Consider the following 26,742-nt stretch of genomic DNA (forward strand, 5'->3'; position numbering starts at 1 on the left):
TAGTCTCACCTGGATGCCTCCCCACTGCCATCCCTCTGCAGTGCTCACAGCCTGTGACGATTACCCCACCCCACTCTCCCCAGCAGACCGGGACCTCATGAAGGCAGGGAGCCATGCCTTATTCAGCTCAGCGTCCCAATATCTGCCTCCAGGACCAAGCTGTGCTGAATGGTGGATGAAAGGCTTGCACCCTCAGGATGAGCTGCCTTCTGATTTCTGCCAGTGTTATCCATGCATCGCACACACCCTGGGCCCACACTTCAGGGCCCACCAGGATCTCTTTCCCTTGCCCTGGAGACCAGCTGCTGGGTCCTGCACTCACATTGCTAGCTCGGCCTGCAAGCACCTTATGTGTGCACCCAGCCCTCCGAATTTTGAGTCTTTGTTCCTCCACAGGAAGATGAGAGCAAGTGTCAGGGGAGAAGCTCACCTTTTTGCTGCTTCTTATGTTTTGGGCATCACAATGCAGGCTCAGCGTACATGACCCGTTGAGGCCTCCATTGTGTCAGCCCTGCAGAGCTGGGGCCGCTGCTTCAGATGAGGAAACCACATCAAAGAGGTTCCATGGACTACCCAGTAAGTGGTAGGCTAGACTCAGCTCCTGGACCCCCTCATTCCTTTCCCCCCACTGGCCAGCTGAGGGGCCCAAGCAAGGCCCCAGGAAACTACTTCCTGTGGAGATGACTGTGAACTTAGGCCAAAAGCCACAGGCACCGTGGCCAGTATCCCCTCTCTCCACTGGCCCACAGGGGCTCTGAGCCCTGCTGGCCTGGAGCCTGCTCACATAACAATGGCCTCCAGATCTAGCTGCAGCCGTGGCCCTGCTTCCTGTTTTCAGATCTTTCTCCTCCCTAGGTCTCTGGGAGCTGGGAAATCTGGAAACAGTGGCAGACAAGGTTTCTCTTTGCCGTGGCCAAAAGGAAACCATATTTCAATTGGTGAAAGCATTCCCAAGGAGGGTTGCAGGAAGTCCAAGTGTTTAAAGGCCTGCAAATGCCTGCAGGTGATTAATAATTCAGTGCAATGGATGATTCAAGAGAAAGGCCACTTTCAATTAACCTTAAGAATCGGCCCGTCTGAGGAAGTGTCGTCTCTTGTCACCTAGGAACAGAGAGAGAGACCAGAGCAGGATAAAGGCCACTCCGAGAAGCATGTGGAAGACTGTGTTTCTCACAGTTATGTAAATTCCACCCTGGTCAGCCCAGATCTCTCTCTGTGAGGTGTGGAAGCGTTCTCCCCACACCAGCATCATAGATTTTCTCTGGTTCCACTACATTGGCCTTACTTTCCTATTTTTGAGGAGATTGGAGGAAATAACTTTCCATATCGGGTCATAAGCTTCTGCCTTGTCCCCCACTCTACCATGCTTGTTTCAAATATGTCCTGTCCTGTGGACAACCACTCGTAGTCCTAGTATGGGGCCCAGAACCCCTGGCTCACTCCTGCCTCCTGGGAGTTTTCTCTGCTGCCCTGCGCGGTTCTCCCTCCTTGCTGCCCCTGCTTGGCAGCTTTTCTCTCTACTGGCAACAATAGCCTGCCTTTTCTTCTCAGGAACTACCCTCTCCCCTCTTTGCTCACATGGTAGCTGAGGGAAGACGGTCTCTTCCCTTTGCCCACATCACCGGTTCACCCTTGTTCCGGGGCCTTGCACATGACCCAGGCCAGGCCACCCAGTGTGCTTCGTTCCCTGGGGCAATGAGATGTTTCACTCTGGAATTTTTGTGGAATCAGCATTTGTGGACACTTCCTTCTTTGCAGGCCCCGTGGAGCTGGAGGAGCTCAGTCCGGGGTGGTTGGGAGCACTTGTGTGGAGGAGGGTGTGTGAGACCAGAGTCAGCACAGGAGCACAGAGTAGGGTGGGAGGTTTCATGATGCTGTCTGACCCCTGGTCCTGGAACCCTGGCGGCCATCTCTCCCCAGATGGTTCAATAAATTAAATTTAAAAAAAATTTTTTTTTCTTAAGCCCGTATGAGGTGATTTCTGCCACTTGCAATTAAGAGTCGTAATTAATCGTTAACAGAGGCAGGCCACGAATGGGTGGGCAAGGTCTGTGAGCCTCATTCCCATCTCAGTCAGGTGGAAAGTGAGACTCGGGGGTGATGAGTTGCCTGAGGCCACTGAGCCAGGAAGTGACTGGCCAGTCTTGACACCAGCTGCTCTGTCTCCTGACCACCAGCATTGACCCTCAGACGATGCAGAAGGCAGGGATGGAGGCAAGGCTTGTCATTTCTGAATTGTCACCTCTGGCCCTGCTGCTGTCCCAAGGATTGTTGGCCTCTCGGGGGCGGGGTCTAATCAGTCAGGGCTGTTGTGGCCAATAGCAGTGAATTTATTCCTCAGCCCCCGGTGCCCACCCCACCTCCTCCAGCTTTGTTGCCAACACCAGAACCCACACTCTGTCAGGGCAGCAACACAGTGGGGCCCGGGGATGAATCTGAATGGTCTGGGCCATATTCACAGTGCTCTCGGCCCCCTTTGCTGGGTTCTGACTCGATGAGCCATCTTTGCAGCTACGGGTGGCCCCGTGGCAGTGTTCTAGCCAATGAGACACGTGAGGACACCTTTCAGGGGGCTGTTGGGAAATACTTTAAATTTTTTTTTTATTTTGATGTGTCAAGGTGTTGATGTTTTGGCGAAGATACGAAGAAGTTTGCTATCAACTCCAAAGAGGGGTGATAGAGATGCAGATTTTCAAAGGTGGCTGAGAACCAGCCACCCAGCTGTCCCACTGGGGGAAAGACAAGCTGAGCGAGTGGAGGGGAGAGACAGGACTTTGGCAAAGGTTGGAGCTGAGAAGGGGACCCCCAGCACGGGGGACGGGGCGGGTAGACATATCCCCCTCAAGCCCAGAGAATGCGTACCTGAACAGGACCACTCTGAGAGCTTGGTTTGCATCCCCAGAAATTTGGGATTCCTCTGAAGCTTCCTCTCCCACTGCAGTGATGGGTTCGGGGAGACACAGGCACAGGGACTGACCAGGGCCAATGAGTGGCAACATCAGTGTTCCTACAGTGTTGGGCCAGAGGCTCTTCCCGAGGGCCTTGAGTCTTGCCAGGGAGTCTGTTTGAAAGAAAAGAGCCTGACCAGCGGCTGATGCACACAGGCATTTGTGGCTTTTGGCTTGAGGTGGTGCAGGCAGAGTGACAGGTGCGTTGCTGCTGTATTGGGAGGCAGGTGCCCTCCCTCTGATGGGGGGGGGGGCGGGTCAAAGACTTGTTGACCTTAGGGGTCAGATCAGCCACTCATGGTGGGAGTGTGGGCCTGGGGAATTGCCATCAGCCTGATCCAGGTACTTGTCAGGATGGGGAATGTGTGGCACGTTCCCCATGACTAGAGGTGAGCCATGTGATCGAAAGAGCCACTGTGCCATTGTCTCAGACCCTGCCCCAAGCCTGCCCGGAGCTGATGGGACCACAGCAGAGGGGAGGAGGAGGTGAGCTTTCTAGGGGCTGAAGAGGGAGCAGGTGGCTTCAGATTCATATGCTGGGATCAGGGACTACAGCTGGAGCTGGGGGTGGGGACGGCGAGGTGGGGAGTGTCAGTGGCAGGGGACAGTCTGTAAGAGACTTTTGAAAGTGCCCATGATGGCAGTAAGCCTCTTTGAGATCCAGAAAGCATAAAGCCATCTTATGGGACCATCAAGAAAGAACTTTCCATATTTCTTCCCTTTCCTCTCTCCATGTGCTCTGACCTCAGGAGTCCGTGTAGGCAAGGTGCAGGAGGAGAGAAGGTGCTGACCATGCCGCTGTGTCAGAGACCAGGGGCTTGTCTGAAGCTGGCCTTTGCTGTGGGAGGGAGGAAGACTTAACTCTAACCAAGTTGTCAGGTATGATGACTATCCGGGCTGGGCCTTCTGAGGACTGGGCCCAGACTGTTGAGGGACAGAATGAGGGGGGGAGGGGTAACCTCTGTTGGATGTTGCTCCGTTCCAGGTGTGACCTCCATGTGGAGTTTAGGGCTCTCCTCTATCCTCCCCCTTCCCTCCTCCCTTCTCGCAGAGAGATCACGTGACCATGGACAAGGCCATTTTATTTGGCTTCAGTGCTTGCAGTTGGGCTTTCGCTATGACAAGGAAATGAATTAAAAGTGCTGAGCATGGGGGGAAGGCTGTTCCTTGGCGACCTTGTGTGGCAGATTAAATTTTTGGTCCCAGGGTACCTGGGTGGCTCAGTCAGTTAAGCGTCCGACTCCTGATTTTGGCTCGGGTCCTGATCTCACGGTTCATGAGATTGAGCCCTATGTGGGGCTCCTCGCTGACAGCTTGGAGCCTGCTTGGGATTCTGTCTCTCCCTCCCTCTCTCTGCCCCTCCACCAATCTCTCTTTCTCAAAATAAATAAACTTAAAAATAAATTGTTGGTCGCAGGCCCTCTCTTCCTGGTTACTAGTGTTGCACTTCCCCATCCCTGCAACATGATGGGGAAGCATACTTCCCTACCACTTGACTTTGAGCTTAGCCATGAGACGAGCTTGGGCTGATAGAATGTTAGCAGAGATGATGCAAGGCTGGAAATGCCTTGTCCTCTTGAGCTTCTGGCACTGTGGTAAGGAGAGCATGCCCCAGGTAGCTGCTGGCTGCAGGCCAGTGAAAGATCTGTGGGGTGGCTCCAAACCCAAGTGGGAGCCTGGAATCAATGGGCCCACCCTACACCAGCTGACCCCAGCCAACCCCGCAGACATGGGCGGGAGATACAAACTCTCGTGGATGATTGCCATAGAGATTCTGTAAGCGGCAAAAGTTGACTGAAATACACTCTTTTTGTTTACTAGAATGAAACCAGAGTGATGAGCTGAGCAGGGCTCACTTCTGGAGGGCTATACTCTATCTCCTCTTCCACAGTTCTTGAAGTTGGGGCCCTGGGGTGGATGGGCTTGCCACTTCTCCTTACTGGCTGACTTTGGTCTTCTCTGGATCAGCTTTCATTGTCGAGGGAGTGATAAAGTGCTGAGGCCTGGGTGGTGGTAGTGGGCTTAGGGGAGAGAGAGAAGAGAGCTTGGGGAGGACATCTGGGGTTGTTGTAGCACAGCATCCTTTTTCCTTCTGGTAGAATGGTACCCCAGTGTGTTCTGGGAGAGCACCTTTCTCCTGTCAGTGCCAATGGCTCAGGTGTGGTTGACTCATCCCTCTGCCTTGATTCCTCTGAAGCTCCTTCTCCTGCTGTAGTAATGGGTCCAGGGAGACACAGACACAGGGACTGACCAGGGGCAGTTTTCCTGACAATGCTGGGCCAGAAGCCTCCCAGAGGGCCTTGCATGGGCCTTGCACCAGGGAACCTTGCATGAGAAAAGAGCCTGACTCCATATGAAAGTAGCCGTAGGTGATACTGGAAAAGAAGTCTGGGCCCAAATCATGGAAAGCTTTGTATGACACAGAAATTATTTTGAACTTAATTCTGTAGATAGAAGTAAGCCTAATAAGATTTTCTTGAGATCAATGTAATATTTATTACGTACTTTCTGTGAGCCAAGGCAGATAGGACTAACAAATAAATATAAAAGCAGTTACCACTGCAAATGATAATAGCCTCAGAAAATTAGTTGTGGTACTAAGGGATGCTGTCTTAAATTTCTGTACCAATATGGCAGGCAAGTCTTTCATAGATCTGAGCACAACCGAACAGAATACCATGACTTATTACAGTGGTTGGCAAGCTTTTACATGTAAGGAGTCAGATAATGTATATTTTAAGCTTTGAGAGCCACACGTTATCTTAGTTGCCACTCTTATTATTCTAGTGCAAGACAACCATAGTCGATATGTAAATGAATAGGTGTGGTTTGTGTCAATAAAATTTTATTAACCAAAAAAAAAAAAAAAAAAAAAAGCCTAACTAAGAACAGAATCAGCATCAGCTAAGGGCAGTTGGTGCCCAGGGAAGAAAGGGAATTACTGGGTCTTAGTAACAGATGAATCAGGCTGTGTCTGAAGCCAGAGCATGACCAGACTTTTCCCCTAGGTGAGTCAACAAATTCACATTTGTACTTAAGCAGGTTTGAGTAGATATCTACCATTCATAATCAAAAGTCTCAAATGATACAAGAGTGCCACTTGCTTTGAGTTCTCTGTTGCCCAGATTTGTAACTCAGTGCTTACCTTGGACTTATTTTTTGGATATATACCTCTCTTAGAGGTGTGTATGTGTGTGTTTACAGTTGGACATGGTAGAAAAAATAATTTATATAACTAGATATTGAGCCCCTGACAAAAATACCTTCCCTTTAAAATAATCTACATCAAGTACTTTACTTACATTATTTTATTCATTCATTCTTCACAACCACCCTCTATAGTAGACATTTTTTTCTCAGTTAAGAATTCTTTTGGCTACAGCTTACATAAAACCTGACCTAATGTGACTTAAACAATAAGGAGATTTATTATCATACTTAACTCTAAGATGCTTTTGATTGTAAAATGTACCACTATTGTATCACTTTCCTTGCATTAGAAAAAATGATGTCAAACTATGAAGCAATTCTTGGGGCGCGTGGGTGGCTCAGTTAGTTAAGCTTCTGACTTCGGCTCAAATCATGATCTCATGGTTCGTGGGCTTGAGTCCTGCGTCGGGCTCTGTGCTGACAGCTCAGAGCCTGGAGCCTGCTTCGGATTCTGTGTCTCCCTCTCTCTCTGCCCCTCCCCTGCTCTCACTCTATCTCTCTCTCTCAAAAATAAACATTAAAAAAAGAAACTATGAAGCAATACCTTACTATCAAATCAGCTGTAAGATGTGACTTGATTTCAGAGGTGTTAAATGTAAAAGAGAATGTGGGTCTTAGGACTGGCGAAATGTAGTATTAACAAGAAATTTGTAGTTAGATGGCTTCACATTTGGTTGGGCAGCTGAAGGTTATCATCCAAGACCCAGGCTCCTTGTGTCTTTCTGCTCTGCCATCTCAACATGTACACCTTAAAGTTGCAAGATAGTTACCACAGTACCAAACTTGGTGTCCTCTGGCACCAAGTTCAAAGGCAGAAAAGAAGGAAAGGAACATTGGGTGGGAATAGTGCTGCTTTCCTCACTCACTTCTCTCCTTTCATAAGAAAGCTCCCGGCACGTTGACTCTTATACATCATTGGCTAGACCCACACATAGCCAAGCTGGTTTCAAGGGGGTCAAGAAAGTGGGCATCTGATCTTTTCAGTCTTACAGTGGGAGGTAAGTAAGGGAAATGCCTATGTCACAGGATTTTTATTCCCATTTTACAGATGAGGAAAGTAAGGCTCAAAGAGCCTAGTTATATGTCCTTAGTTATCCATTCAAGGCCACATAACTGGAAATTGGCTGGCCCTAGAACTGAAGCCTTCACTGACTGATCCAAAGCCCATGTTCTTTCCACTGCACCGTGAACCATCTGAATGTTAAAGACTGAACACACAGTCTTTAACTGAACAAAACTGAAATTTTGAGAAATTTCAAACACAGAAAGGGTAAAGAGTAAGGAATGCAGATCCCATACAACCCTGCTATCAGTGGATCAAAGAGATATGGGTTTCTTGTTCTTATGTAACAAGCAGCCCACAGACTAGTAGCCCAGGACAAGGCAGCTGCTCAGAGATTTTATCAAGATTCCAGGCTCCCCCATCCCCTTCCTTCACCTTCCTTATCATGTGGCTTCCGTCCTTATGTTCACAGCATGGCCACCGTATCTCAGAGGCATCATGGCATCTTTCTTTCCCAGTGGTTCCCTTTTACATCTCATTGGTCAGAACAAGGTCACATGGCTATCTCTAGTTACAAGGGAGTCTGGAAAGGTACAGTTAGCTGGGCACACTGTCACCCTGGACAAAACTGTGACTCTTTTAGGAAGGAGGAAGAGAGAGAAACTGGGTAGTGGTTATCATTAGTGCAGTGTATATCTGACTTTCTTCTTTTCATGCAGGTGGTACGAAGTCCCCCTTGGGCTTAGACATGGATGTGTGATTAACTTTGGCCAATGAAATATGAGCAGAAGTGACATGTATCACTCTCTAATGGAAGCTTTAAGAGTTGGTGCTCGATTCAACCTAATCTCAGACTATGTGATAGGGTGGGCTGACTTCTTAACTCCAGAGTTCAACTTGATCTGGAACTGGTCAGTCAGAGAGCCTCACATTTCTTAGGCTACAGTGATGGGTTAAGAGCTGGGTGGTGACTCACATTAGTTTACTGTAACTCAAACCTAGAATTTTGGGGGAACTGTAGGGAGGGATAACAACAATAATAGCAATACAATAACTTGGCATCGTTCTCAACTCTTTAAATTCTTTTCCATAGACTTATAGGTGTGAGGATAAAATCCAGGAGCTACTGAGAGCCAAATATTTATGGGAAGTCTGGCTAAAAGAGATGGTGAGGTGCCAGGTTCTGATGACATCCCTTACACCTAGATCCAGCCAAACTCACTGCCTTGGACTCTTGACTTACAAGAGCCCAAGCAATGTTTTTTGGCTGGTTCAGCCGATTTGAGTTGGGTTCCTGCTTCTCAAAGTCAAAAGAGTACTGGCTAACACAATATTTCTGTGTAGACATGCAAGACACATCAGTAGTGGTACCTGCCATGCCCATAGCCCTAGCAGGGAGGACAGCCAGTAGGTGGACGTGTTTTAGACCATGTGACCTTTGGGTGGGAGGAGGCCCCTGACCTAGGTGCTGAATCCATCAGCTGGCCAGGACTTGTGTGTTCCTTTGGCATGAAAGATGACCTCTGTCTATCAGCTTTCTCTTGTTTGAACTGGGAGTTGGGGGAGATGGCAGGAGTGAGGTAGCTAGCAGGATGAGTGAGAAGGATGCATTAAGAGATGCCACCAGGAGGAGCTGGGGCCTTGGCGATTCAAGGTATTCAAGCAACAGAAATTCTGCATCAGTAGAGGGCACTAGTTGGCAGAGAGCACGGAGCAGAGGAAAGTCAGGAGGAAGATGGTGCTCCCAGGCTCCAGGAAGAAAGCAATGCAACAATGGATATTTCTGGATCTGTCTTGCTAGTTCCTAAAGACTTCCCAATTAAAGTTCAGATGTATTCTTATAATGGATCCGTGTTTTCCCAAGCAAATTTCAGGTGGTCTCTGACTTCCCTTATAAGACTGAACTCAGGTAGCTGCCTTCCATGTTGCCTCCATAATACTCCAAGGCTTGGCTGAAGACTATCACTGAGGCTACTTTTGGTAGAAAAGGATGGAAATTTAACCCAAACTAGTTTAAATAAAAAGGATAATTATTGGCTTCCTTAGTTGAGAAGTCAGGGAATGAGACCAGTCTTAGCCTAAACTGCATTCAAACTCAGATGATATACCTGGGACATTGCTTTTCTTCACATCTTTACCTTGTCAGGTGGTGGCTTCAGTCCCCACATCTCCTTAGGGAAAAGAGTGAGTTTCTTCGGACTCCCAGAGAAATTCTTTATGGCACATCATTGGCTCTAAGTGGGACACATGCTTATCCTGAACGATATCTGGAGCCAGAGTAATGTGATACAGTGATTGGCTTGGGCCTAATCATATGCTCCTCTTCTGAGACGCACCCAAAGCACATGGGCGTAAAGGAGAGGGTGAGTAATTTTTAGAATATAGGTTGAAGTGCTGGAAGAGACACTTCACATAAAGTTGGCTTAAACAAGACAGAAGTTTCTTTCTCTCTCACCTGTCTGCAGGTAAGCAGCCTGGGAGCCCAGATTTCTTCCTATCTTGTTTATTCAGTACTCGCAAGTATGGTGTATTTGTGTGGTTTGAGATATTGCACGATCTCTACCACCCAGCCAGTGGAAACAGAAAAGAGAAAAGAGGAGGGCATGCCCCCCCCCACTTCTGGTTAAAGACATCACCTCTCCCCACTTCAGGTCTACTGGTCAGTTACTTGGCCAAATATAGCTTTTCCCCCTGGATTTCCTGTTGCCAGGTAAAAGGCAGGGATTCTTTAAACAAATGAGGGGATCATGACTACTAGGGGCAGTTAGCAGTCTATATAGCAATCTGTTCCTTTAGCCATCCAAATATCAGTGTCCCCCATTCTTCAAAGTTTGGAATGCCCTCTCCCAAGTGCATCCAGGGCAGGCACACAACTCTTAGACTAGCATCTGGGCATGGACCACACAGTGCCAGGTATGGGTATGGTTCATCATAGTGCAGTGTCCTGTAAACTCATATACAAACTGTCCCATCATACCCAATATACAACAGGTAAGAATAGGGTAACATAGTAGGAACCCCCGTCCAGATGAAGGAAAAATGGGAACCCACTGAAGCCACTCGTTGGCTGCTGGGCAGAAATTGGGCAGGGAGTAGAGCAAATTCCTTGAATGACAGCCCTTTCTCTATGACTGTCCCTCTGGGCCCTGGTGGTCCCCTCTTTGTCTACTGCCGTCTGTGGCCAAATCCAAAGCTGGCATTGAAGATGTACACCTCTTGGGGCTATACGGTTATGTAGCCCACTTCCTCCTGGTATGGGTTTGGTGGCAAGAGGTTGGTGGCTGGGTTTTTTTTTTTTTAATAGTTTTTATTTTAATTCCACTTAGTTAACATACAGTGTTATATTTCGGTGTACAATATAGTAATTCAACAGTTCCATACATTACCCTGTGGAGGTTGGTTGTTTTATGGAGTCAACAATGAAGGCATTGTACTGGCCAGGCTCATGCTTTCTTTGGTAATACACGTCCCTCAAAATCTTAGTTGGCTTTCTGCCTGTTTGCTCCCAGCTGTTCTCATGGGCACACATTTAAGATTTAAGCCTAAAATCTTTGGTCTTTCATTTAGCAGACACCTGACCACCTCCCTCTGAACTTGCATCAGCAAAGACGTTCAGCTTAGATTGGAAGGCAACATCCTTGGTCTGGTCTTTGCCGTGGAGCTGGCTGTCATTGTCAGGCTGAGAACTCTTAACTCAAAGTGCTTGACAAAGACTAGTGTCCATAGTCTTGTCTCCTGCTAATGCTACTTCAAAAACATCTTCTATACCTGCTTCAGTTTGGGGTATAGAAGCAGTTGAAGTTTCCAACTGCAGAAAACTTTGTGACTTAGGTTGTGGTCATAGAAAGAGAGCTCCTCCTAGCCCCCCTGCATTCCCTCCCATCTCTGCCAGCATGCTGGCTAGCTCTGGTCAGCTTCTTCTGGCTCACGTAGGGCTTTGCTGAGAGTGGCAAGATGCAGGCAGCAGACACAAGTACTGTAAAATATTCCACCGTGTTCTTACAGCTACAGACGACTTTCCAGGGTACGCAGGGAATCAGTTTATCAGCTGCTTCAGCATGTTACAGCAAGGGTTTCCAGCTTTCCAGCCTACAACATCTATGTGTTGAGAACACATTTGAAGTTTTGTTACCTCGTGTACCTCTCTTCCAGGCACAAAATTCTGTCTCAATTAGTATATAGGCTTTCCTTCGGTAAGAGAACCTCACTCCAAACGGCAGCTTAAAATAGACTACAGGCTAATTTCTCTTTCATGCAAAGTTCGGTCATAAATGGTCCCGGGCTGATAGACAACTGTATAGTGTTGAGATTTAGGCCCTTCTATCCTGTTGTAGTGATGTCTCTGGGGCCTTGCCCTCATCTGAATGGTCCAAACTGGCCTAACCCCAGTTGACTTGACTCCTGAGAACAGAAGTCCTGGCCACCTAGACTGTATCCTCCTGCCACCAGCATCCAGAATACTGTGGCCTTTGACTCTCTTTTTTTCTCTCTTGCAACTGTAAGTCAGAATTAAAACTCGGTTTTCCTTGATGGTTCTTTCTGGGGGATATTACTGCTGGTCACAAATCTTGCATGGGACCCAATATTGCCTAGCAATATTGACTTCATGCCAACCAGGGGAGAGAGAAAGAACGAAGCACATTCTTGCTGAGGGGCACATCCCTGAAACTTCATGCATCACTTCTGCTAACATCTCCCTGGACAGAGCCCAGTCAGTCACACAGCATGCCTTGCTGCACGGTGTCTGACAAATGTGCTCTCCGCTCTGGGCGGGCATGTTCCTGGCTAGGGCAGTTCTATGCCTACAGAAGGGGAGAATAAGTACTGGGGGGCAACTGGCAGTCTCTGTAGTGGGTGATCCCTTAAATGAAGTGGGGTTGCGGACTGTGGGGAGCTAAAAAGTAACAGATGTCTACCACAGGGCCTCTTCTCTGTGTGCCCCAGCCCCATCTGTCTCCTTTTACCACTCTGATCTAATTGTCTGTGTGTCTATCAGGGCTGTCCCTGAATGCCCCATCACACAGTCTCTGAGGTCAAGGCACCATTGATACAGCCTGCCTTCCCAGCTCATCATGTAGGACTGGCACTTACTAGGGACTCAGTAAAATGTTTGTGGATGAAACTGAGGTGGTAATTAATAGGTAATAGGTAATAGGTATATCTTGGTAAACTAGTTCCTCCCTCCCTCCCTTCCTTCCCCCCCTCCTTCTTCCCTCCCTCCCTTTCTTTCAGCATCTATTATATGACAGGTCCTGGGAAGTCAGTGTCTTTTGTCAGACAAAAAGACACAGTCTTTTCACTCACGGATCTTATGGGTACAGGAGTCTCTCATACTCTAGGGATTTTCTTGTCTGAAAAACAGACACTGTTGAATTTAGTCAATGCTCTCCCTTGCTTAGGCATTGATGACACACTGACACATTTGGGCTCCCAGTGGCTCCTTTTCTGAGACTCCCAGAGACCCTGCTGCCTGTGGTCATCTGCGCTTTGGGACAGCTCAGTGTCACTTTCCCTGTAGTCTGGCGACAGCATCTTGCCGGCCCACCACTCTCTGTGACCCTTGAGGGGCTGCCAGTTATAGGACAGTGCCCCCACTGTCCTGGGTAGAGTGCATGACACAGGCTGGCCAATCAAAAAGCTCTTTCCCTCTGGCCCGGGATTGTCAGGCAGGGTCAGTAAGATTCGGTTTGTGGATCCAGAGATGTGAGGACGTAGATTTGGGGCTGCTGGCTTTCTTGTTTCACAAGAGGAGAGAGTCTATGTAAGGATGAATCTAACCCAGAGTGGGGTGCCTGGGTGGCTAAGCTGGGTGAATGTCTGACTGATTTCAGCTTGGGTCAAAATCTGGCGGTTCGTGGTTTCGAACCTTGCGTTGGGCTCTGTGCTGGCAGTACAGAGCCTGCTTGGGATTCTCTCTCTCTGCTCCTACCTCGCTCGTGCTATCTTTCTCTCTCTCTAAATAAATAAATAAACTTAAAAATTTTTTAAAAAAGGAATGAATCCAATCCAGAGGGAATCAGGGGGAAGGAGCAGGTGATGGAGGGCCCTGCCCACATCATTTGAGTCTTTGACTTCAGCAATTGCCTGAAGCTGTATTCAAAAAATTCTCTTATTTGCCTAAACTATACAGGATTAGCCCTCTTATCCAGCGTTCAGGTCTAATAAATGATTGGTTCATAGGCAAGTCAGTCAACTTCAAGACACCTGGGAAGCAATCCGATTCAAGAATTTTCTAGATTGTTATGGTTTTCCTCCTGTTCTGTTTCAAGTTGCCCTTCCCACACTCGACTGACAGCAGTTTTTGTGACTCACTTTCCAAAGCGTTTAACCTAGTTTTCATAGGAACAGAACTTTCTTCTTCTATGCATAGTCCATCCATTCATGTGCTATTTAATTGAATTAGATTTAATTATTTATGTAATTGCATAATGACAGCATGTACAGTTAGAGTAAGTAACTTGGATATGAACTCAGCTGACTCTTGGTAAGCCAACGTCTCCACCACTGATGGCAGAAGGGCCAGCCGGCTCAGCTGTATCCTTCTGGCCACCAGCTTCCAAAATGCTGTGGTCTCCGACTCCCTTTTTCACCCTTACAACTGTGAGTCCTGATTAGAATTTGTTTTTCTTTGATGATTCTTTCTGGGGGATGTTAGTGCTGGTCACGAATCTTGCTTGGGCCCCAGTACTGCCTGGCAATCTTCTACTGCTTTCTTTGGCCCACAGAGGCTCGTCTCCCCTCTGCAATCTCTATTTCATACCTCCTCTGCTCTTCTCACCCCTTCCGATCTTTCCATCTTCCCCTTTCTGTCTCAGAACAAGAGCTTGCCTGTTCTTTCACAGAGAAGATGGAAACCATCAAACTTAGATTTCCAAGCCTAGTAACCTACCTAGGTACTACCCCTGTCATTTCTGCTTGCTTTCTGGTTACATAGAGACCTTATACCAGCAGCGGCTCCCACTCTTTCCACCTCTTCATCTGCTCCCTCTTTATGGCTCCTTTACCATCACCACCCTGCCCCCACTCCACTGTCAAGCGTGCTCAGTTTGTTACAACGTGCAGTGGGTCTATCTGGCGACCTGGACTCCATTGCTCTCTCTGGGGGAAAATATCCTGGTAGGCTGTAGGTACTCCTAGAGATACACTCAGACAGGTATTCCTCTATTGTCCAAGGACAGAAGGCATATGGCCATGGCTCGCCCAAAAGAGCTCCTGCTTCCCTGAGACTTTGAATCTTGAGCTGAGAGGCAAAGGACAAACAACCAGAATCCCTCCTTTGTGGCGATGACAGGGCAAGACTGTGGCGTGGCTCCTGTTGTTGAGGTCTGGAGTCACTTGGCTCCCATCCTAAAGGACCAAGGTTAGCTCTCCACATTAGATTCCATTCTGAGCTCCCTGCAGTCTTCCAACCCTTTCCCTTTGTGCCCAACTTAGCCTGAGTTGTTCTGTGTTGCTTGGAATCAAGGAATCCTATTCCATGATGCAGTGTATTAAAAAGCAAACCAGAAAAAAAAAAAACCCATAACCAAGTCCCCCAAATCTCTCTCATGACCCCATATCCCTTCCCAAGTAATACCTTTCTTTTCTTCTCCCTTTTATGGCCCTGCTGAAAAGAGTTTTCCCCTCTGACTCCTCCCTCAGTGCACTCCTTGGGTTCTGCCTCCAGCACCTTGCTGAAGCTGCTTGTTCTAAGTGCCCCATGTCACAGCAGTGTCCCAGTTTCCCTCTTTCCTTTCTGGCCACTCCTTCTCAGTTCTTTGCTACCTGGTTACTCATAGCTGGGTCCTAGGTGCTCTTTGCTACACTCTTCCTGAAGACCTTACCCACTCCTGTGACTTCAGGGACCCCTGTGCCCATGATGCCCAGACCTTCTGGGAGACTCCAGCTCCTCATGTGCAACTCGCCTTTCCATCTGGTGTCGCCCATACCCCCACAGAACTCCTGAGTACGCCATATTTGCTTCTCTTCTGCCAGATTCCAAGTCTCAGGAAATGGCACTTGGCCCATGGGGTCCTAAACCAGAGCCTCCCCTCTCTACTAAAGCAGTCAACAAACCCCACTCCTGTCCTACACCATGCAGTCCTGGCTTTTTATCTCCTGAACCTGACACAGGAGGAGCTTGATAAATATTGACGACAGCAAGAGCATTCTGCAGAATACTTTCACAAACCCTGTCTCTCCCACAACCCTGGGAGGAGGTACAATTACTGTCACTGTGCAGATGAGGAAACCGATGCCCAGAAAGGTGAACAGTTTTGCCTGGGTGTGGGATCGCAGAGCAAGTGAATATGTGGGGGTGGTTAGGATTGCAATTCATGGCTGACTCTCCCTGGGCAGCCACTGCAGCCAGAGAAGCTTCTTGGCCAAGCCACAATTGGAAGAAGAGGACCAGCTGGACAAGATGCCAAGGCCAGGGTGATTCTCAGAGACCCCGGTGGCAGGTCCAGCCAGGTTGCATCTGCAGATGGACACCCAACTCCGAGCCACCTCCCTGAAACATCCGTCTTGAGGTTCTCAGATGGCTCTCATATAACCAGGGAGCAGGAAGTCCCAGGGACTGGCACCAATTCTCAGTGTAACCCCAGGCAGCTCATCCCTTCTTGGAGCTCAGCTTATTTCCCTAAATGGGGAATATGAGTAAGATTCCTGAGATATGAAAGGAGGTGCCCTAATTGCTAGGCGGGAGCAGGAGCGGGTTGGTGACCTCACCAAACAAATCTCCCATTTGCCTCCTTTGGGCAAGATCCCTCTGCCCATCTGTGTGTGGTGGGAGGACAGGGCCTGGGGCCTCCACTTGGACATTCCTGTTACCCCTCAGTGCTTACTGCCCCCTCCATAGCTCTGTGCGAGACTCTGGGTCAATGCTCTAAGACCCCACTGGAAAGGGGCGCTTAGGGCAGTCTGAGTCTTTCTGAGCAGAATGTCACCGACTCCACCAGTGAGTGAGCCCTGACTGGAAGCTGTAACTGACTGTGGTGAGAGGGGCAGAGGAGGTAGGGCCAAGGCTTCCAGCCAGGCCCTAAGCAGCAGGATTCCAGGTCAGAGAGGAGGAGCCTGGGGAGGCACGGATGCCTGTGTTAAAAGCCAGGTGGAAAAGTGTGAGGGTATGACCTGTGGGCCCAAAGGCTGTGTGTGACAGGGTGGTATCGTTGTCTCCTTTGGTCCATGAGATAATCTGATGAGGGGCAGTTCAGAACTACAGACAGGGATACTGAGGCTGGGAGGGGTCCCGCATGCAGGGAATATACCCGGGGTGGCGTGGGGTGGGGGTGGCTGGGTGTGAGGTACCAGCCACACCTGTTGCATAGAGCTGCACACCCCTGTTCTGGACTAGGTGCCAGGCTAGGGGCTGGGGGAAGGGTAGTGAATGGTGCACCTTCCTGCCTCGGCTTTCTACTTTCCACCTCAATCCAGGGCTGAGGGGCTTTCTGCTGACCCTCTCCTGATGCTCTGGCCTCAGAGCAGGGCTGGGAGAGGCTGGAAAGGTGAGGCTGGGGTCTGGGGTCTTCCCAAACTGGAGGGGGGGCAGAGAGACATTGGCTTCTGGGGGCACTGGACCAAAGGGATGCAGACCCCCTCAGCAAGAGGTTGGGCAAGCAAATCAGGGGTTCCTGGAGTTGGATACAACATTGGGACCCAATTCTCAGAGACGGGGGCCCTGAGACAGGTCACACTCTTCTTACTGTGTGGCTCTGGGGGTGCGTGACAGGAACCGCTCAAGAGCTGAAGGTGTCATGGGCAGGCCTGTGTGGGGGGCTACCTGTTGTGAGTCTGTGAACCCCAAGCTCTGCCAGATCCTGGGGGACATAGAGGGAACGGAGGCAAAACCAGGTGTTCCCAGGGCCTGGACGCTTTCTGGAGCAGGGCAGAGAGGTTGGGAGGGACGGTGGGAGGGCATACTGCCAGCTAGAGGAAGCGGCAAGATGGGGTGTGGGCTTGGGTGGGGTTGACTCACCTTCTCACTCACGGTCATTGCACATGCCAGCTGTTGGGGTCCATGGCAGCCGGGCTGGCGACTGAATGCCTGGAGTGAGGTTGGGTTGGGGGGCAAAGGTGGGGATGGGGACACGGGCGGGGAGAAAAGGGTGGGAAAATACAGGCTTTGGGGACGGGGCCAGGGACGCAATTCTAGAAATGGAGTCTACCAGGCTGGGCTTCTGGGAGCTGGGCAGTGGGCTCTGGGGACAAGACTGGCTGCGTGGAGGGGCCGTGCAGGCGGAGCTCAAAAGACCGGGGTCAGTCTTGGAGTCCGCGAATGTGGATCTGGGAGGATGGGACTGTGGAGTTCAGTCTGGGAGAACGGGGTGCATAGCGGCGGGACGATGGGGAACGCGGCTTGGTATCCGAGGGTGGGTGGCCCTGGAGCAATGGGGGCTCGAAGGTGGGGTCGGAGGCCGAAAACTTGTGAAGGGCGGGGCCAGGATGACGAAGGACACGGGGCGGGGCCGTGAGGAAGGGGGTCGACGGAGGACCCGTGGACTTCGGTGAGGGGTGTGGTGAAGGTAAACAGGGATCGAGGGGCGAGGCAATGAGGAAGTGTACTTGGGGGCTGGGTCGGAGGCTGGAGGGCTGTGGGGAGCCAAGCCTGTAAGACCCGGGGGGTGGGGGCAGGTCGGGAAGATGGGTATCTTGGGGGTTTGTTGGGCAGCCCGGTAAAACAAGGGATCGTGGTGGGGGCGGGGCCGCAGAGACGGGACAGTGGGGACATGTCCTGAGCACGGGAAGGAGGACCGGGGGCTCGTGGACAGAGGGGTGGGGCTCCGGCGCAGTGGGCCAGGGGCAGTGCGGGGAGCGGAGGGGCCGTGGGGGCGGGGTGGATCGTGTCCGGGGGCGTGGCCGCGGGCAGGGGGCGGGGCCGGGACGCCTACGCGGGCGTTGAAGCGCGGGGGCGGGCCCAGGTGAGCAGGGCCGCCGCCCCCCCCTCCGCCCCTCCTCCCGGGTCCCCTAGTCGCCCCCGGGCGCCACCCCGACGCTGGTTCCGCGGGCCAGGCGGGCGGCGGCGGGTGGCGTCTTCGGCCCGGGCCGGGTCCGGCTCCGGCTCCATCTTGGGCCGCTGCGCCGGGCACCTGTGGCGGCCGCAGGAGCAGCGCTTCCGCCGGCCTGCGCGGCTCCGGGCGGGCGAGTGGGTGAGAGGCCGGCTGTGTGCGTGCCCGCGGTGGGGGGTAGGGGAGGGTGGTGGGATGGGCGGCGCCTTCCTTTCCTGCGCCCCAGAACCCCACTCCTCACCTCGTCGTGCGCTCAGACCCTCCGCATCCCAGGCCCCGCCTAGTGCTCAGCGCCCCCCATGGCCGCGTCCCTCCTCTCATCTCTCCTCTCATTGCCTATCCCATCCCCTCTTCCACGTCTCGTCTGCCCATCCTCCCATTTCCAGCCCTCTGCCTAGGACCCCGTCGTCTTCTGCCTCCACCCCCGCTGCTGTCGCCGTCCCCTCCCATTCCTCTTCCCTTTTCCACCCCCACCCCTCTCTCCACCCTTCCCTGCTGCCCCCAGCCCCAGACCTCCCTTCCCTCTCCTTCCTTCTGCCCTCCATCCCTACCCCATTGCCCCACAGCCTCATCTTCCCTCAGTCATTGCCTTAGCTCCTGGGAAGATCTGTAGCCTAGTTTGGGGGATTGTGTTGAGGACCTTCTCTCCGAGTCGGGTGGGCTTGGTGTGGAGGGGTGGGGAAGGGAACCCTGTCCTGGGAGAGAATGTATGGTGTGGTGTGTTCAGGCCTTTGGCCCCACAGCCAGAGGCGGCCTGCACGGTTGGCGTGCAGCCGTGGAGATGCTGTTTCCTGCCGGCTCCCACAGTGAACGGGCCTGTGCGTCGGCCTCTGATGTGGCCACGGGTGGGGCTCCGGCCCATGCTGGTGCATGGGTGCACGGGTGCCTGGGAGCATGCAGGTACGGAGACACTAGCTTCCCGGGGCTGCCTTTGTTTGGGGGCACCTGGGCCTGGAGGCTTACCTTCTCCACCCCAGACACCACTTGGGAAGTGTGGGCAAATCCTCCTCAGGGGAGAAAGCTCTGGGGCTGGTGGGGGCCTTGGCCTCTCTCTAGTGAGCAGAGCGGGGTCCTTTGGGCCTTTGCCTCACAGTTATCCCAGAACCCTTTACTGGCACAACTTGTGACCTGGGCATTTTGTACTTAAGGCCCCTTTGTCTTTTCTGTGGTGAGCAGATTTTGTCCCCTTCAAACAGTCCTACTTGGTAGCTCAGGAATGCTTCTTGCTGCATTGCCCAACTTTGGCCTTGAGAGGTCCTGTCAGGCCCCCTTTTGCCGCTGGGATGGACCAGACCACCTGCTGGAGGTTGCCATGCCCCCACTATCCAATGAGGATTTTGTGTGGTGCCCTACCTGGTCCCTGAGGGTTAAAGTCCATATTTTAACATTGGAGCCGTTTCCCCTCCTGACCACCTGGATTTGCTTTTCCGGTTTTGGTTTTGCTGGAAGCAGAAGTCATCATCCAAATGCCTGTCGCTTAACAAGAGATGTATATGGATGCCACAGTGTGGTCTGAGACAAGGCCTGCTTGCAGTGGCTTTGATGGTCCCCCTGGGCACACCCCAGAAGGCCTGGGTGATATGGTGGGAGCTAGAATCTCTGACCAAGTCAACCTAACAGTTTCTTTGGTTGGGCCAGTTTGAAAGTTTCTGCAGAACTGGGAGGTTTTACTCAAAATAACATTGGTTGATTGCTGCATGTGAAACTGGCTGTTCTTCCATTTACTGACCAGCAGAACTGAGGCACCAGGAGAGTCCTGTATTGGCCACAAGGCACGGCCACATTGCAACTTTGGCATCAAATGGGGCAGGAGAGAGAACAATAAGGTGTCAAAGAACACCGGGGGTCTTGGCTACCTCCACGTACCTGTCATTTATCTGGTGCTAAAACATCTTCCTAGGGTCTCTTTGGGGTGAACCCAGAGCCTTTTAGATGATTTGTAAGGCAGGTGGGCATGCCACTCAAGCCAGTTGGAAGGCAGACTTCACACTTGTGTGTTTCCACATGTGTGTGTCTGTGTGCATGCATGTGTAAGCATGTGCATGTGTATCCTCCCAAAGTAAGGCTTGGGAAGCTTCGTATGGTGATGGAGACCTGGGGACACGGGTGGTGACTGGGTTCTAGGATGAGACGAAGACAGGAAGGGTTGGGAAGCAAGACTGGGCTAACCTGTTGGGTGTCTCAGTGGCTTCCTAAAAAGGCCTTTCTGTCCACCAGTACTAGTCCCTGTGATACCTTGAGCACAGGCCACTCCTGATGGGAGGAGGAAAGAGAAGGTTATTATTAGCAATTGCTGTTCCATCATATTAGGATTCACAGCAACCTTGCAGTGGAGACTTACTTCCGTTCTGTAGACTGGGGAACTGAGGCTCAGGGAGGGAGGTGTGCACCTGCGGGTGCTTTCACAGGAAGGGGAAGAGTCAGCGTTAGAAGCAGACCCCTGTGCCTCCTGCTTACCCACAACTCCCAAGGTCATTTGGTCAGCTCCCCTCACTCCCTGGGGGCCCTGTTCTTAGTGATAGGGGGTGTGGGAAACCTCCTTTCCCTGGGATGACTTGAGTGGCGTTCCTCAGAGTACTTCCCTTCTTCAGAGCTGGGAAGGCCAGATGGTAGGAGAAATATCCTGTTGGGGTTCAGCTGTGGGCTCTCTGAAATTTCTGAGCTGCTCTGGGCCTCAGATTTGTCACCTGCCACTTGTGGAGGTGAGGTGAGGAAGGGAAGCCACAGATACCCACCCAACTGGGGTCTCTGTGATCACTGCTCTCTCTGGGTCATGGCTAGTCCTGGTCACTGGACAGCCATCTGGTGAGGCAGGGACAGTGGGACCCTTGTCACTGGTGGCTTCTCACTAGCCCCTGGGGGGGTCTGAGGGCACCCCCAGCCTCATCCCACCTGTTTCCTCAGGGCAGGGGGCAGGGCCTGGCCTGGCTCTTTATGGCCCTGCTCCCTAGGAGGGTTTGGGGTAGGTGGGGCTCAGCCAGCGGCTGCGTAGGCTGTCCAGATAGGGCTTTCTTGGTGTTCTTGGACCTGTAGCTGGGTGCTTGTCACCTGCCCGGAGCTGCTGGTGACCACAGCTTTCCCAGCTAGCAGGTATATCCCCTGCTCTCCTGACTCCAGGTGGGTGGGGGTCCAGGCTTTGTTCCCACTCATTCAGTCATGGACTGAGTCGGGACTCAGCCAGTCCCACTGGCATGTCATGGAAGCCACTGCAAGTGCCAGATGCTGTGTTGGGTGCTGGGGCTTCAGCTGAGTCAGGGCAACACACAAGTAAAAAGATGGCCACAGTGGAGATCTGCACAGTGCTCAGAGTGGGCACAGAGAACCTCAGGCACTCCTGGCTTTGCTTCCTGACTTAGCACTCACTGTGCCTATGGGCAAGTCAGTAAACCTCTCTAAGCTTTGGCCTCTTCATCTGTAGAATGGGGTTGATGTATCTCATGAGCCTGCTCTGACACTTAAATGAGACAGTGTGTCAAAGGATGTGGCACATGCCTGGCACAAGGTGAGTAGGTACTGGGAGCTGTTATTATCATCACTGTGATGGTTAATGGCTTTGTTGCCCTTTATACATCCATCTTAGAGCTCCTTGAGAATAGGGGCTGGGTTCTAGTCCTCTCTTGGCTACTCATCCTTTTCTTGGCTGTTCCAGGGACCAGTCTGGCTTCAGCCCCAAGGAGCAGCAGGGATGGGACACTCCTGTCCAGGCAGGAGCTGTGGCTAGAGCTGCACGGTCCAGTATGGTAGTCATTAGGCACATGTGGCCATTTCCATTTATATTGCTTCAATTTAAGTAAAATTAGAAAGCCAGTTTCTCAGTCACACTAGCCGTCTGTCAGGTGCTCAGTAGCCACATGTGGCCAGTGCTGATCTAATCGGACAGTGCAGATCTTTCCATCGGCCCAGAAGCTGTGCTGAACTGGACTCCACAGCAGGCCTCGAGCTTTCAGGGGACTGCAGCTCCAGAAGCATCCTCACTGTTGGCTTGAATAGCCAGCAGCTGTCTCCTGAGTGCTGGGGCAGAAGAAGTTTGTCATTATACAGAAACGGAGTTTCCGAGAGCCCTTTCCGAATTCCCTTTCAGGTGGCCTTGCTCCCCTGGTCAAGGTGGCTGGTTTCCTGGCGGTTCTTATCAGCCCCAGGGGTGGGAGGGCAGGACCGGGATTGCCCAAACTGCGGCTGTTGCTTCTTCCCCCACCCTGTTTCTGCAGCTGGTCCTGCCTGGCAGGGAGTCTCTGGGAGGTATTCCTCATTCACAGCTTTGGCCAGGGCCAGGCTGGCCCACATGCCCTGACCCCACTTCCTCCCCCTCGGGCCCTGCCCTGCCTTCAGCCCGCTGCTCCCCTCATGTGCCTCCTGCCTTCTGCTGCTCCCCTCATGTGCCTCCTGCCTTCTGCTCATCCTGTTCCCCCTCTCCTGACACCTCTCCTTCCTCTCCCTCCAGGCCCGACCTCCAGAAGGCCTTTCCTGATCCGTCACACAAAGTGAGCTCTCCTGGAAATGCCCTTTCTCAGACCCCGTTTTGGTGCTCAGCACTTTCCTCTGTGGGTTTACTCTTGTATTCTCTTGTTCTCTCTGCCAGGCACATGGCAGACATTCTCTGAGGGCCAGCTGTGTGTCAGGGCAGCGCTAGGTGCTGGACAGATAGAGGGGGACAGGGCGCAGGCCTGCTTTGACAGCTTTGGATTGGTGGGGTGGCCAGGTTATTGCATCCAGGCGAGACAGTGCTCAACCAGAGATGGAGCCGGCCCAGCCTGGGAGAGCTTCTCTGGGAGGAGGTGCTGATGTTGAAGGGCCAGAGTCAGTGAGCAGGTCCAGAGGGGTCTGTGTGGCTGGGAAGAGACAGGAAAGGCAGGGAAGGAGGGAGGCAAGGTGGGTGCAAGCACACTTGGCAAGAGGGCATTTAAATTTGATGGAGGGCATTTCTGATTGGTGATATTAGACCACATTCTTGGAGGCACAGGATCTTAGTTCCATGTCCCCTAACTCCAAGGCCGGGCATGCAGTGTGTGCTCTGAAGATGGCTGTGGAATGAGTGAGCATTTGCCAAGTGTCCTGTGTGTAAAGGGCTGGTGCGTGGGGTCTCTCCCTACCCTGGAGCCAGACAAGGGGGTCAGAAAACCCCTTCCTCTTCACAGCTTCCAAGACTGAGTCCCAGAGACATGATCGCCCAACCAGGCTAGGCCTGAGAGGGTGGGGAGGGGGCCAGGGGAGAACCCAGGGCGTGTCCTCTATGTGCCCTCTATTCATTGTTCATTTATCTCACAAACCTCTTTTGAATGACAACTCTGTACCCAGGAGGCCCCAGTCCAAACCAAGATGGATACGGACAGTTCTGGGAGGAACCCAGCTAGTATTTGCCAGTCAAGCTTTACTGGTTATTAAAATACTGCGATACTCCTGTGCTGGTTGACTAAGAGTTATTGTCCCAAAGCGCCCGCCCCCAGTGTCCTGGCAGCCTTGGCCTCTCCCCTGGATTCTCCTCCCTCCACATAATCCAGGACCCTACCCTAGGGCTGGTTCTAATCACTTGGTACCGGTTATTAGATATTTGCAGGGTCATATTGTGTATGATGTGTGATGATCTTGATTTGGAGTGTCTGGTGTCCTATCACAGTTTGGCTCCTGGCTCTGAGCCATCATCCAGGCTAGCGCTGAAGCTGTGCCCCGCTGTGTGCCTTGTACCATGTGAGCCGAGAGCAGAATCCATTCAACTCCCTTCCCTCCCTCTCTCTCCTGCAGGCATCATGAGCACCAGCCACGCTGACCAGGGTGCCCGGCCACCCCGGAGTCCCTGCCCGCAGCCCCTGTCCCGGAGCTCTTCCAACCTGTTGGAAGGCCAGGGGCAGAGACCAGAGCTCCGCAAGAGCGCCAGCAGCACTGTATGGCAGGCCCAGCCAGGCGAGGCCAGCGCCAGTCCGCAGGTCCCGGAGGAAGAGGAGCACCATGCTGAGAGCACGGAGCAGACGCAGGCCTCCAGCCCCCGGCCCCAGCCCCGTGCTGTGGGCCACTGGCGGAGCAGCACTGTGGGCAATGTGTCTACAGTGGGTGGTGGTGACCTGGGTCGCCTGAGGGCCCCCGGTGCCGCTGCCATGCAGAGGAGCCACTCGGACCTGGTGCGCAGTACCCAGACCCGGGGCCACAGTGGTGCCCATAAAGCCAGCCTCAGCTGCTCGGCCCTTGGCAGCTCACCGGTCCACAGGGCTCAGCTGCAGCCCAGTAGTACTTCTGGCCAGGGAGGCCGGGCCCCTGCAGGCCTAGAGAGGGACCTGGCTCCAGAGGAAGGGACTTCGAACTCAGCCTGGACACTGGGAGACAGTCAGGTGTGGGTGGCGCCACTAGACCTGGGAGGGACAACCACCCACAGCAGCAGCCCCCAGGCTGGGCCCAAAGCCACCGGGCAGCCAGCCACAACCTCCTGCCATGCCCTGTCCCCAGCAACTCTCCTCTGCAATATGAGAGAGGTGGGGACCGGTGGCTGCTGTCATGCCCTGCCAGCCCCGGGGATCCTGGCCTTTCCCAAACTAGTGGCATCGGTAAGTGAGTCTGGGCTGCAGGCTCAGCATGGGGTGAGGTTCCAGTGCAGGTTGCCTGGGGGGCTCCCTGGGCATTCCCACTGCTGTGCCCACCCTTGGGGTCCCACCGGGTTAGTCACGGAGCCTGGTACCAGGACCAAGGATGTATGGACCATGACCTCAGCCAGTGACTTGGCCCCTGTGTTGGCATCCTCTCTGTCAGCCCAAGATGCTGGTGTACAGGCAGCCCCCATGGCGGTTTGCAAGGCTGTGGCCACCAGCCCACCCCTGGAAGCCCCCGTGGCCCTGCACACATTCCCGGAGGTAACTCTGGGGTCCGGCCTGGAGGAGGCACCATCCCCTGTGCGGGATGTGCGATGGGATGCCGAGGGCATGACCTGGGAGGTGTATGGAGCTGCAGTGGACCCTGAGGTACTTGGCGTGGCCATCCAGAAGCATCTGGAGATGCAGTTTGAGCAGCTGCAGCGGGCACCCACCAGCGAGGACAGCCTGTCTGCGGAAGGCCGGAGGGGGCCTCTGCGTGCTGTCATGCAGTCCTTGAGGCGCCCCAGCTGCTGCGGCTGCTCCAGTGCAGCTCCCGAGTGAGGAGCTGTGGCCCTCAGAGCTATCCTGGGCCTGTGGACTCAGCCCCAGGCCAGGGACAGTGGGGGCCCTGGGCTCCTTGGACCTCCTGGCAGCCGTGGATGTGTCTCTGCTGTTGGCTGACCGCAGGGCACAGGACTGCAGCCTGGGGACTTCCTGCTCCTTGCAGCTGGGCTGGTTTTTAAGGGCTTCATTCCTGAGAGCCACATCCCTGCACATCCAGGCTCTGAACTTTGGGACAGACTTTCAGCACTGTGCATAAGGGAGATCCTGATTTTTCTGTAAAAATTCTCGACGTTCTGTTTAGTGTCTCCTCAGAACTCTGCCATGATTTCCCCTGGGACTCTTGGTGGCTGTATTTTAAAGCAGGGCTCAGATACAGCCAATTCCTGACGTGAAAGTTGGGGCCCCACGTGACACAGGGACTGGCTGGGTCTTTGGGGATGGCCACCGACACTGTTTAAGACCTCCTATGTGCCGCACACTGTGCTTGTCACCTTCCCTTGTTGAGTCTTTGCCTCTTTGCCCGATTTATGGGTGAAACCACAGGCATTTGGCAAGGCCGTGGCTGACATGCCCATTGGACTGCTGGAGGTGGTGGGCCGAGCTTCAGAGCCAGGGCTGGCTGAAGCCTGGGCTGCTTTCCCGCAGCACACTGGTGGTCAGTGCAGTGTAGTCATGAACCAGAAGGATTTATTGAGTCTGTATCCTGTGCTAAGTTCTGTGGAATCCTTGGGGAATGAGATGGGCTGTCTGCACCCTCACTGAGCTGACAGGGTTGGGGAGGCGGGGTCTACATCCGTACCAGGGCACCGGGCAACCCAGAAGGGCCCGGGGCTGCTGCTAAGAGCCAGCCCTCCTTGTTGGTCATTGGGTCAGGGGCTGGCCTCAGGAATGGGAGAAAAGGTGGCCACTTGTCCCCAAATACGTTGCAGTGCCTGAAACGACACCATTATCACCTCATTCCTTTGGCTTAAGGACTTATTCCTGGCCAGTGTGGTTCTTGGAAGGAGAGAAGGCAGAAATGGATAGGAGGAGGGAAGGAGCCTGGGGTGGGGTTTTTCACCTGGTGGGAAATGGCCAGAGCTGTGAGGCCGTGGGGAGGTGGGAGGCCTGTGGGCCTGTCCTCCCAGCCCTGCCCATATGAGCTGACGTGGGACAGGAACAGGGGGCTGGGGTCATGCGGTGAGGAACCCAGGGCACAGGCTTGGCACAGCCTGGCTTCATTGCCCAAGGACCTCCCAAGACCTGTGGAGTTTGGGAGTGGGCCTGTGTTCTCATCCTGGGGCTTAGCGCTGAAGATCCTAAGCTCCTGGGACAATCCGCCAGCCTGCCCTAAAGAGGGAGCCAGGTTAGTGTGCTGCTCAGGGTCCCCTGGCTTGGGAGGGTGGAGTAAGGGCCCATGTGCAGCCCTGCCCGTGACCTGACCCTGTTCCTGGGCCTCCTGCACTTAGGAACCCGGGACCTGGCAGCTGGCTTAG

At 52.8% G+C, this 26,742-nt stretch overlaps 1 protein-coding gene across 1 annotated transcript; it reads left to right on the forward strand.

The window, feature by feature from the left end:
- Positions 1-23,890: 23,890 nt before the first annotated feature.
- Positions 23,891-26,293, forward strand: GPRIN2 (G protein regulated inducer of neurite outgrowth 2). The gene has a single exon (XM_049646293.1). The coding sequence runs from the start codon at positions 23,891-23,893 to the stop codon at positions 25,262-25,264; it is 1,374 nt and encodes a 457-aa protein (XP_049502250.1). The 3' UTR covers positions 25,265-26,293.
- Positions 26,294-26,742: the final 449 nt, after the last annotated feature.

The sequence above is a fragment of the Panthera uncia genome, chromosome D2 (assembly GCF_023721935.1).
Source record: "Panthera uncia isolate 11264 chromosome D2, Puncia_PCG_1.0, whole genome shotgun sequence".
NCBI classification, from domain to species: Eukaryota; Metazoa; Chordata; class Mammalia; order Carnivora; family Felidae; genus Panthera; species Panthera uncia.